Below are 13,024 nucleotides of genomic sequence, written 5' to 3'. Positions count from 1 at the left end.
CGTGGATCAAAAAAGTCCATCAAAGTTGATTTGATCCACTTCAAATGTTTATAAAGGATCAGAAAACTGGAATAATGTACATAAAATAAATATTTCAGCAAAAATGTATATAGGCCTACTGTTTTTTATTTTTTATTTTTTATATGGACTTCTTGAGCATAATGTCTCCAACTTTTAAATGGTGTTGTAATTTTACCTTAATTTTAAGGCTACCCATTTCAAACAAACGCACAAAAAACAGATTTAGCCTACTGTCTGTCGGTCAAAAACGATAAATACATATCTTCAGTCTAATAGGATCCACTCTGTCCTGCAATTATGAGGTAAATTCAGTTTAGCTCGTGCTAAGAAAAAATCCACTAAAGTAAACATCATCGTGACAAGACGAGCTCTGCAATACGCTAACGTTACATGAACAGATCTGCAATCCAAGTCAAGTTTCTTTCTCACCCCACTTTTCTGTTCCTTTGAGCTTTAATTAGAGACTGAGCTCATCCAATTATAAAATGTTTCAAGTTCACCATGAATAGCTACCGAAGTCTTCCGACGCCATATGCAATTTTTTTTACTTAGTTTTGTTTACGATAGACGGCGCAAGTATAAACTTGTGTTTTCGTTGTTTTTCGTGAATTCGGTGTCATGGATGAGCGATCAGTTGCGTTCCCTTTCCTAAAGATCAGACACGGCCATTGAGAAACATTTCACTCGATAAATATAAGTTGATACTTCTAGATGCTCTAAAGTTGTAAGAAGTCCTAGGTTTCCACTGTGCTTATAACGACATTTAAGGACATCCACATGATTTATACCTGACAGTAGATCAGTGGAGGCCAAATAGTTTGGAAATCTGGAAACTTTTTATCCAGTTTCCATTCTTATGAGTTAAAATTTTTCTTTTTAATGTCCATTAAAATCCATTCTACTTTGCAAAATTGCACTTGAACTGGATATATTGTTGTGAATAACAAATAATCCAGTTCATTGTTTTCACAGTGCATATCCAAAGCAGCTTTACAATATACAATATACTCCCACTGATCAAGCCGAAGGCGACAATGGCAAGGAAAAACTCCCTGATGTTTACGTTGATGGCAGACATTAGGAACCAAGACTCCGCTGAGGGAGTCCAATTCCTCAGGCTAGCACATTTTTTAATACAGTGCAAGCATACATAAATGTTTTTGATTACATCCAGACACACAGAATTAATTATAGACTTATTTGCCGTTTAATTAAATAAAATGGTTATAATGATTCTATTACAGTGAGTTTTTATAGCAGTACAGCTTAAAACCACACAATTGACTGGACTAGCTGATTGCATTTTGCCGCCAGGTCAATATCCTTATTGTTTTTCCATCAATAACCTTGATTACTAAACCTTTCTGTGCACAACACATTAAAATATTTTGTTAGTGATTATATATTAGGCCTGTGACTTGAAATAAGGACACCTTAGCTCATAAGTTCCATAGTGTACCACAATGTTTCTTGAAGAAGTTAGGAGAACCCTATAAATAAAGACTAGTACCATCACTGTACCTGGGATTTACGATGTCTATTCAAGACCTTAAATTAACTGTTAAATAAATATACTCTTACTATTACTAACCCTAATATCTTGACTATGCATAACTAACCACTCCAATTTTATTGGAGCTCCACAACTCCACAATACTAAGTTCATCTTAATTCTTAACCTGTATTTATTATTTGATTCTATGGGAAACTGTGGTGGACTAGCTGTCCATCCTGGGTGTTTCCCTGCCTTCGGCCAGAGAGACTGGGCTCCAGCATCAAGCAGTTTGGAAAATGGACGGATTGATCTATGGTTACTGTCTAAGTGTGATTTACTTCGTGTTCCAGTTGTAACATGCGGTTAACTCTTAGTCATTAGTCTGAGTGCTCCAGTTGAATCTGCCAAGAAAGACATGTGGTATTTAAATACCACCATCAAGACAGCATGGATGAGAGATCTTTGTGTGACGGAGATTCCCTTAGGATTGGTTTATTAGTCATCTACTTATAGAAATAGAACATTACTATTAGTTTCACTCATATTTAGACTTGCATGACTTTTTACTTGCTGTCATAGATGAACACACAGCCAGCTACAAAAATATACTTAGTGTATTTAGCCTACTTGTTTTAAACCTTTAAATCCATGCTGAGGTGCAAATGTTTATATAAATTAATCAAAATTCATATATTTGAAATGTATCATCCTGTTATACAATTTAAGATACAGAAGTGAATTCAAAATAATTGAATGTCATCAGAGTAATATTTACTACTGTTGTGCCCTCTGCTGTGCTAAAGAGAGAACAGCCAGACTTTTAAACAGCTTACAAATGGTGGTTATGGCATTTTCACATTATATCTGTTAGTAGAGGGAGTGAATAACACGGTTATCCGCTAAGATTAGCCGTTAACATTGGTCTAAACTGAAGGGGTCTGAACTTAGAAAGAGAATTCACTGTTCAAATAAAAGCAAACTATTCCTCTCAAAGTCACATTGAAAAAACTATCCCAGACTTTGTTTGAACTGGAGTAAGAGATTAAAATATCTTGCGTCTTTTTTAATATACATATTCATTTTGATTATTAAATGGTTTCCTGGTTACTCAAGAGCATCTTCTATAGCGTAAACGTAAATAATGGACAGGATAACAAATCTCAAAAATGGCACAATGTAAATTTACATAGTTTCTTGTATAAACAAATCTTTTGTTCATATTAAAAATGTGATTCATTCTCATACTGCCCTAAAATGTATCTTTCAGCAGCTTACCCTCAACTTGGATCATGTTGTCTCACTTCTTCTTCATGTTATGACTTGTCTTCTGGCTTATGCACTTCTGAGCTTGTTCTAAATACAAAAATGTACACAACTTGCCAACAAGTTTTCTTGTAATATGTAACCATTACATTTAAACTAAAATTAAATAAAAGATTCAAGTCGGTGTAAAGCATTGATAAAAATGACTCTGCCAAACCCGCTATCCACAAGCAAGAACAAAACGTTTTAAGTACAATCACATTAATTAAAATTCACATTTCCAGTGATTGACTGCCACTGCAACCAAAGCAAGCACCGCACTCAAGATATGTTCCATTATTTAAGAAATTAGAACATCGAAAGTATGGGATATTGTTTATTCCAGACCAAAACCAAAATATGATATTACAAGATTAGAAAATTGAAATTATGCATATTGCGAAAAACAAGGGTAAGAAGGCAGTTAGAGATGCATAAAGAGAAAAGATGGGGTTGCCGTGCTTTGTGCACAAACGGCACACCAATGTAACCCTGAAGCAGGCTGGCCCTCATCAGAAATAAAGATACAGATTCTTTATGGTGGTATTTAAATATGAACCAAGAAATCAATACATAAACTGCCCCATCCACACCCCGCCCGTCAACTTAAGGATTGTGCAAAACATGGCATTTGAAGGTTTTATTGAAACACCTTGTACAAAACAAAGAGAAAAAGTTACATGGAATTTGTGCTTGAGAGCAGCACAAGATGAACTAAAAAATAAAGGACTAAAGGAGGGGACCAGGAACAGAAATCATTTATCCCGCATAATTTGCCTTGTCGTCTGTCCATGCTTGAACAGGACTGGTCGTTTTAATAAGGGTGCCATACTAAAAAGTCTCAAATCAGAGGTAATCATTTTCAGCCTTTTTCCTTGAGGGGGGCTGCTGGGGGGAACAGCAGCACAACAACAGGGTAGGTTGGGTTAAGAGTTGGGGGAGGGGAGGGGTCAGTTCACATCAACTTCTAGAACCCGTGGACTTTGAGCTGCTCCTCTTTGGCCAGTTCAATCTGCGAAATGAAGGAAACAGGTCGATTAAATCAACTACCTTTAAAGGCCATCAGATTACATGCCAAAAGCCAACCGAGGGTCATACGTACATCAGTGAGAAACTGGCAAATGTTCTTGCGCTGATCACCTTGCAGCTGAATTACTTCACCATACTCAGGGTGCTCAATCACAGTCCCATTGCAGGCAAATTTCTGAAGATGCAAATAAGGGGGAAAAAAAAGTTAAAACCGCTCCACGATCCATGCCATGCAAATGTAATTAAGTTTGGTTTGTTTTATTTTGGAGTTAATTGAATGACTGCCTTCTTGAAGGCCTTGACTAGCTTCTTTTTATCATAGTCATCGGCTATGCCCTGAACCGTGGTCAGAGTCTTCCGCCCGTTCCGCTGTTGAATTCTTATGTGGATGTAGTCCTCAGTCCCACCCGGGAGCCGATCATCACCCTTAGTTGCATCAGCAAAGGGGTCTTTGGAAAGATAAACAACATTAGCGATGTTTGTGGCATCAGATTTCCTGCTCTGCTTGAAAGAGGTCGAAGATAATCTTTTAACTAGGTCACCTAATGTACTTTATGAATTAAGGACAACTAACTCTCCTAATTAATTCTATCACCTCAAATATTTCCGCATGTAAAATCTGCTTCTGTAGGGCCCTCACAAGAACAAGTTGGAACAAAGCGAACCAGGTCTGAGCTGGCTGTTCATTAACCGTTCAATACATCAAAAAGGCTTGATCTATTTCCATATAAAACAAGGGTTTGTGTTTAACGTGTTAGCTGTCGTTAATCTTGACATCGATCCAAATGCAGAAGGTTCGAGATGTTTCTAGGAGATCGCGCTAAATCTAAAAATAAGCCGTCATCCATTTTGTATCTCGTCCAGAAAAACAAGCTGGCGATCAAAATGGTTATGTTGGTCGTCGAGATAGATCTCAACCTCGATTTAATGCGAGATAAACTCGACGCTAACCATCTATTAAAGTACTTGAAATTTGGATTTAAGACGGGTATGGTGTTTTTAATCAGGCGTATTTTCGATATTATGAGCGAACTACACAACAATAAAAACTGAGGCCTAACGTTAGTTGATGTTTCTGACGGCGATTTTCGATTAAAAACGTTCATTCAAATGCGACACTACTTTTAAATAATCGGCAAACGGATTTGCGGTAAATAAATCGTGTTGTTTTTTGTTTTTTTCAAAGTCATCATAATATTTATTCAATGAAAATCATTATCGTTTTCTGTCGCCCTTCCCCCCCACACACAATAAAATACTACGTTTTCGGAGACCTCGAGTCTTACCAAAAGTTTGGAGGTTCTGGATAGCGGACATACGATAAGATTCCCTTTCCTTTCGGACGATAACGGGTAGTCTCGCGGTTTTGGTTTCTCGGGAATCTGGACTGATTATTGATGGGGTTTCTTCTCACACGGTGCTTCCTTCGCGTTTGAAGAGCTTACAAAATGGCTTCACTGGGTTTGGAGCACTTGAAAACAGCACTATTTAGCCCCGCCTCCAACTGAGAGCATGACGTCACCCGAACACAAGACTTCTGCTGTCTTTCGGGAAATATTTCGGCATTGTTATGATATTTATTACATTCACATTTTATTATGATTTCCTGGCGGGGAATAATGGACGGCTGAATTGATTTACAGTAATCACATAACATAAAACGGTGTTTGTGGTAGCCTGCTTTGACATTATTTGTCAGGGTAACATGATTATTCACTAATACAGGCCTTTAACAACATAAAATCTGAGGAACTCAAATAGCTTACAGACCTTATTTAGGGTAGACATAATCTTTTTGAGAATGAAACCAAGTCTGTAAGTCTTTCCCAAGGGGCTCCCACTCCCAAAATAAATAAATAATAAGATTTATTTTAAAATATGCTATAGTACATTTTACTATAAATTATCTCCTATCTTATTTCAGCATGTTTTCTTTTGCTTTTCTTTTTTAAAGGGTTTTAATTTTATGTTAACTGAATATATGGAGTGAGGTGAGGTGTCCAAGTCGCAACATCTAACTACTGGGGTGCCTCAGGGCTCAGTTCTTGGACCACTTCTCTTGTCTGTCTACATGGTATAATTAGGTTCTGTCATTCAGAAACATGGCTTTTCATACCACTGCTATGCTGATGACACTCAACTCTACCTCTCATTTCATTCTGATGATCCGACGATAGCTGCTCGCATCTCAGCTTGTCTAACAGACATTTCTTGCTGGATGAAGGACTGTCACCTTCAACTCAACCTTGCCAAGACAGAACTGCTTGTGGTTCCAGCAAACCCATCGTTTCATCACAATTTCACCATCCAGTTAGACACATCAACCATAACTCCTTCAAAAACAGCCAGAAACCTTGGAGTTATGATTGATGATCAGCTAACTTTCTCATTGCTAAAACTGTCCGGTCCTGCAGATTTGCTTTATTCAACATTAAGAAGATCAGGCCCTTTCTTTCGGAACATGCTGCACAACTCCTTGTTCAAGCTCTTGTTCTGTCTTGGCTGGACTATTGCAACGCTCTCTTGGCAGGTCTTCCAGCCACTTCTATCAAACCTTTACAATTAATTCAGAACGCGACAGCAAGATTAATTTTTAATGAGCCGAAAAGAATACATGTCACACCTCTATTTATTAATTTGCTCTGGCTACCAATAGCTGCTCGCATAAAATTCAAGGCATTGATGTTTGCATACAAAACCACCACTGGCTCTGCACCCCTTTACCTAAATTCATTTCTTCAGACTTATGTGCTCTCTAGAAGCTTGTGTTCTGTAAGTGAATGTCACTTGATTGTGCCATCCCAAAGAAGCACAAAGTCACTTTTATGGACTTTTAAATTAAATGTTCCCTCCTGGTGGAATGACCTGCCCAACTCAATCCGAGCAGCTGAGTCCTTAGCCAATCTTCAAGAATCGGCTAAAAACACATCTCTTCCATCTTTATTTGACCCTCTAACTTTAGCACTCACTATTCTAATTCTATATATAATATATATTTAAATCTAACGAGCTTTCTATTCTTTTTGTAGTCTATCTGTTTTTATTTTCTTTTTTCATTTATTATACAATTAACAAAAGCAAAAAAAAAAAAAAAGACCTCTAACACTAGCTGGCTCTATTCTTTTTCTATTCTATCTGTTTTCTTTTTTATTTATTACATAATTTTAAATCCCTTGCTACGTGTACCGTGTTTAAGCTAACTGAGAGCTAACTATATCATTACTCTTTAGTTGATTTTGATTGCTTCCATTGTCCTCATTTGTTAGTCGCTTTAGATAAAAGCGTCTGCTAAATGACTACATGTAAATGTAAATATGGTAGCTCTCTCTCTCTCTCTTACACACACACACACACACACATATTATATATATATATATATATATATATATATATATTAGGGCTGCCTGTCGATTAAAATTTTTAATCTTATTAATTGCATGATGTTTCGATTAAATGATCTGATTAATCTCAATTAATCAAAAAATAAATTTGACTGTGAAAATACCCACAAAAGATTATTTAAAGATATTTTTGTGTTAAATGAGAAAGTATCAAGAAGACATTACAAATTGTAGCTTTAGAAATATTTTATTTGATTTAAAAAAAAATATTACACAAACTTTTAGGCTATAACGGCCTAACATAAACTGTGGCACATAAAATAAGATAATTTGTGAAACATTTCAGTATTATTTATTTCATACTATTTTTTTTAACTTTTTTTTGGGGGGGATGAACTATCCCATTATTGTTTTTTTTTTATTATTATCATTATTATAATTAATTAATTAAATAATTAGACTCTAAATAGGAAACTAAATCTGCCACAAGTGGTGTTAAATGTCTTCATTCGATTCCTTCAAATGGCTGATTCATTCAGGAATGAAGTAAATGGCTTTGTTTAACTGCTAAAGGGCACAGGTAGGCCTAAATATGACATTTATTTTAAAGGTTTATGTGAAGTTTGTTTCAAGTGTACTTAAATTAGAAGTTATTTTTTAAAAGTCTAGTAAATGTTAAAATTGATACCTCTCAGTTATACTGTAATGGTGAACGGCTAAAGTCAATGGTTAAATATTAGGAGGAAAAACAATTTTATATAGACATCAGTATTGGTATCAGTGATACTGGCCTTCAGTCCTACAAAAAAAAATATGCCATTAAACAAATATTAAAAATATGCTGTTTTTATGTTGTTTGTACATTAATTTGAAGATTTAATGTGAAATTATTGCAATATAAAAGTATATTTAAAAACTTTAATGTTAGGTGGAATTATTTACGATTGATCTCAGGAAAAAAATGTGATTAATTCGTTAATTTTTTTAATTGATTGACAGCACTAATATATATATTTATCGCATCATTTTATATTTATCACATAATTTTATTTCAGATGCGATTAATTGCAATTAATCATTTGACAGCACTAAATATATATATATGTGTGTGTGTGTGTGAGTATTTGTGTGTGACCCTGGAGCACAAAACCAGTCTTAAGAAGCTGGGGTATATTTGTAGCAATAGCCAACAATACATTGTATGGTTTTTAGTTGTTTGTTTTTATTTTTTGGCAAAAATCATTAGGATATTAAGTAAAGATCATGTTCCATGAAGATATTTTGCAAAATTCCTACTATAATCATATCAAAACTTCATTTTTGATTAGTAATGTGCATTGCTTCATTTGGACAACTTTAAAGACGATTTTCTCAGTATTTAGATTTTTTTGCACCCTCAGATTCAAGATTTTCGAATAGTTGTATCTCTGCCAAATATTGTCCGATCATAACAAACCATATGGAAAGCTTATTTTATTTTATTTTATTTTATTCAGCTTTCAAATAATGTATAAATCTCAATTTAAAAAAAAACTGACCCTTATGACTGGTTTTGTGGTCCAGGGTCTCTCTCTCTCTCTCTCACTAACACACACACACACACTACCAGTCAAAAGTTTTCGAACAGTAAGATTTTTAAAGTCTCTTCTGCTCACCAAGCCTGCATTTATTTGATAAAATATTTTTACTATTTTAAATAACTGTTTTCTATTTGAATATATTTTAAAATTTTATTTATTCCTATGATTACAAAGCTGAATATTTAGCATCATTACTCCAGTCACAAGATCCTTAAGGAATCATTCTAATATTCTGATTTGCTGCTCAACAACAACAACAACAAAAATGTATTATTATTATTATTATTATTATGTCAAAAGGGGCTGAGTAGATTTTTTTTTTTCAGGTTTCTTTGATGAATAAAAAACATCAGAAGAACAGCATTTATCTAAAATAAAAATATTTTGTAATATTATCTTTATCGTCATTTTTGATCAATTTAAAGCATCTTTGCTGAAATAATCATCTTATTATTTCTATAGCTTCTATGATATATATATAGTTACAGTAGCCTATCTACCAGAAGGTGCTAAAGGAGCAATGCTTGATGCAGCCAGTTTAATAAATAGAGAGAGAGAGAGAGAGAGAGAGAGAGAGAGAGAGAGAGAGAGAGAGAGAGAGAGGGAGAGAGAGAGAGAGAGAGAGAGAGAGAGAGAGAGAGAGAGAGAGAGAGAGAGAGAGAGAGAGAGAGAGAGAGAGAGAGGAAAGCGCAGTATGAAAGCAGCAGGGGGAGCTAATGCACTGATTCAGAATGATCTTGTTTAGCACGTTCAGACGGTAGATGGCAGTCTGTAATAACTGTTCGTGTCTCTCGGTAGTAAGGTGTCGGGGGACAACGCAAAGTTATCTGAGAGAGTGATTGGAAAAGCCAAAGTAGAAATACTTAAACTTTGTTCATATGGAGTGGATAACTCTTGTCAGTCTTGTCCAAGAAGAATCATCATCTCTTGTGAAGCTACGTGAAACAATTCCTTTTACAGATAAGCAGGCATTCAAATTCTCTTTTAAGTGCCTATAAAATATCCAAAACTGAATTAAAACAATAAGCTAGTTTAATTTAATGAGTAATTCCTGGACGTCCACTTAATGTATAAAGAAAAAAAAAGGAACTCAAAACTTGTGTTCAAGGGGTAAATGGAGTTTTTTCTTTGCCTTAGCCACTAGGTGGAGTACTTTGCTCAAGGGACACAATGCACGATAAAGCCACAATATTGTCATTACAATTTTTTTTTTCTTGATTTCCATCTAGAGTATTGAAATGTTAAAAGACTGTATCAATTTTTGCTTCACAGTGGTATTTTTATTACTATTACTGCATTTCCATCAGCAGACCTATTTATGGTAACCTTGTGATCTTTGATTTGCCAGTGGATAGCTGTGAAATCATATAGCACAAAAAATATAGAAATAGTAAAAATAGTAAATATTCTCCCTATTAATTTTTTATAGGCCCTAGGTGTTTTACCCATATTTTGAGTTATGCATTGTATTGCGTTATTATAGGGTTAAAGGAAATGTCTGTAAACTCCACAGATAATATTCTGGCAGAAAATTACCAGTAGGCCTACTTTTTCCATTTCTTTTTTCTTAGTGCAAATAAAAATGATTATAACATGCATATATTATAGAAATAAACAGGTAAATAAATTAAGGGCGTGTAACACTGTTCTGATTTGATCAGTGTTTCTCAACGCTGTTTGTTTGAGGTTTTCTCGATAATCTGACACACCCAGCTCAGGTCACAGAGCAGCACATTACTGATGATCTAATGGGGTTAATCAGAATTTAGATAAGAGACGCATGAAAAAAGAAGCAGGATTGTGAAATACTGCACTCACTGGGACAATCATCAGCAATCAGCTGTATCAAATCACACTCCCTTGAAACGCCTGTCTCTCTGTGAATGAGGGCACTTGTTAAAGAGGCCATTTGCAGGAGTTAGGGAGAGAAAACATGAATAAAGCTCAGTTACACACACACATCCTCACCCAACCAACCACCCATCCCCCACCCGCCCACACCCACACCCTCACACATACACACACACACAAACACACTCCTTCACACACACACAGATTACATTAATGTCTGGATTCGGACAAAATCTTTTACAGCATTCAATTCAGTAAAAAGAGAAATAGTTTTTGAGGCAAAAGTCTTTATGCTATGGAGCTGTTTTTGACAGAAAGGGACAGGAAATCTTGTAAAAATGGGAGCGGATGCTGGAAAATGTTGCTCAGGTTTTTGACTGCTAAAGAATACACCCATTAGGAAAATAATCAACAAAAAAAAAAAAAAAAAAAGCACGGCCATATTTTCATTGGAATGGCTCCAGATCAAAAGGTTAATGTCCCAGAATGGCCATGTCAAAGCCCTGATCTAAAATACACTCTCTATTTAATATAAACAGTTACGGTTTGGTTATTAGCAAACAAATATAAAAGTGGCATTTGCAAATCACCAAAAAAAAAAAAAAAAAACTACATGGTTTAGAGTAGCACTTACCTGCTTTGGCACTACATTCACATGTGAAGATAAATCTCTTGTCTAAAATCATGTAGTTTGCCAAATGTAATAAATATGAGTATAATGTTTTAGTTTTTTGCCAGGAGTGTTTTACTTGCCACAGTCACTTTTGGCTTGTTTAGGTTTTAAAGACATTAGGGCTCGTTAAAGCTGCTTTGAAACAACATGGATTGTGAAAAGCGCTATACAAATAAAATGACCTGCCTTGACTTAATGAATTAATTCATCATGCACTTATGTTGGACAATGTTTACACTAACAGGGCTTGGTCTTAAAGTGCTGTATGCATTATCTAGCATGATATTTAATCCATATTGTATAAATAAGCATACTGTGCTCTCTATGATGCTGTCATCTTACAGCTCTGTAGTGCTTCATGCATCCAGTACAACGACTTTGAAAACTGCCTTGTCACAATCTTTACAAGTGCTTATGAGTAATGCATATAACGTTACACAGCTCACACAAGCAACTTTCCAGCAGGACTCTTCTCAGTTGTATAAGCACTTTCTTTGTGTGAGTAGCTTAAGGGATAGTTATTTTGAGGATATGTACATACAGTCAAAGTCAGTGTTATTTTTGACCCCGTTGACTTTCATACAGCAGTATGGACAAAGAGTTGAAACATTTTCTGAATATCTTCTTTTGATCTCTGCAAAAGCAACTTGAGTTTGGAACAACATGAGTGAATAAATGATATAATTTTAAGTTTTGAAATGGGAAAAGTTATCCCTTTAAAAGCATACAGTGTTTAGGCAAAGCATTGCAATGAGGAAATGTGACCTTGTGAAAACAAACCGCACAGTGTCACAGTGGGCTGAGATGACGCCTGCAAAAAAAAAAAAAAAAAAAAAGTTAGAGGATCAGGTATTCACATTCTTTCTTTCTTGATGAGTGACAAAAGTTCGGTATGATTTGTAAATATAGTACCGCTTTTGACACCCTCTCCAGGAAATGCAAACTGGGAGGAAGGCGAACGAATGGACAGCATGTAACAGGTAGAACTGGTTGGGGCAGATGTAAGTGTGTTTGCATGTTATTTACACAGCAAGACAACATCTGCATGTTAGCAGCTTGTTATCGGGGAGATCTTTGCATAAATATGTGTTAACATCTACTCAAAACACCACTTTCGATTACGTATGCCCTGGTGTTGCTGTTTATTCCAGGTGGATGTTGACAGATTAATTGCGTTTATGCAATGGAATTTGGCATGAATATAAATGCTAAACTGTCTTTGCTTAAAGAGTACTGTTTATCATTTGTGATCCGCTCTTCAAAGGGTTGGAGACTCAGATTTGGGAAAACATCGGAATCAATGGGGCTTAGTTGTGTTAACCAGATAGAAATCATCTCGTGTTATGAATTTGGCATGTAAAGGTCGCAACAGGAGTTTCTGCCTCATTAACAAATCAATAGCAGTTGTTCAACAAAGAAAAGAAAGATCACAGGATCACTCAGTTATCTACACACATCAAGCAAAACATGATACTGATCATTTCAGAAACACTGAAGACTATTGTGCTTGAGTCAGGGGATTTGACTTTTAAAAAAGCTCAGTGGCAAATGAAAAATTGCTGAAACTTTACTCGCACTCAGGCTATCCAAGATGTAGATGAATTTGTTTCTTCACCAGAACAGATTTGGAGGAATTTAGCATTATCTCACTTGCTCACCAATGGATCCTCTTCATTGAATGGGTGCTGTCAGAATGAGAGTCCAAACAGCTGATTAAAACATCACAATAATC

At 35.5% G+C, this 13,024-nt stretch overlaps 1 protein-coding gene across 1 annotated transcript; it reads right to left on the bottom strand.

Annotated features, from left to right (window-relative positions):
• Positions 1-3,142: 3,142 nt before the first annotated feature.
• LOC109111336 (eukaryotic translation initiation factor 1b-like) lies at positions 3,143-5,330 on the bottom strand. Its single transcript, XM_042744920.1, has 4 exons — positions 5,134-5,330; positions 4,133-4,296; positions 3,921-4,022; positions 3,143-3,830 (listed from the first exon to the last, which is right to left on the bottom strand). The coding sequence occupies exons 1-4, from the start codon at positions 5,162-5,164 to the stop codon at positions 3,786-3,788; spliced, it is 342 nt and encodes a 113-aa protein (XP_042600854.1). The 5' UTR covers positions 5,165-5,330; the 3' UTR covers positions 3,143-3,785.
• Between the last annotated feature and the right edge of the window lie 7,694 nt (positions 5,331-13,024).

Source organism: Cyprinus carpio, chromosome B19, assembly GCF_018340385.1.
Source record: "Cyprinus carpio isolate SPL01 chromosome B19, ASM1834038v1, whole genome shotgun sequence".
In the NCBI taxonomy this organism is placed as follows: Eukaryota; Metazoa; Chordata; class Actinopteri; order Cypriniformes; family Cyprinidae; genus Cyprinus; species Cyprinus carpio.
The sequence above is the reverse complement of the archived record's forward strand: the minus strand, read 5'-3'. Positions and strand labels throughout refer to the sequence as shown.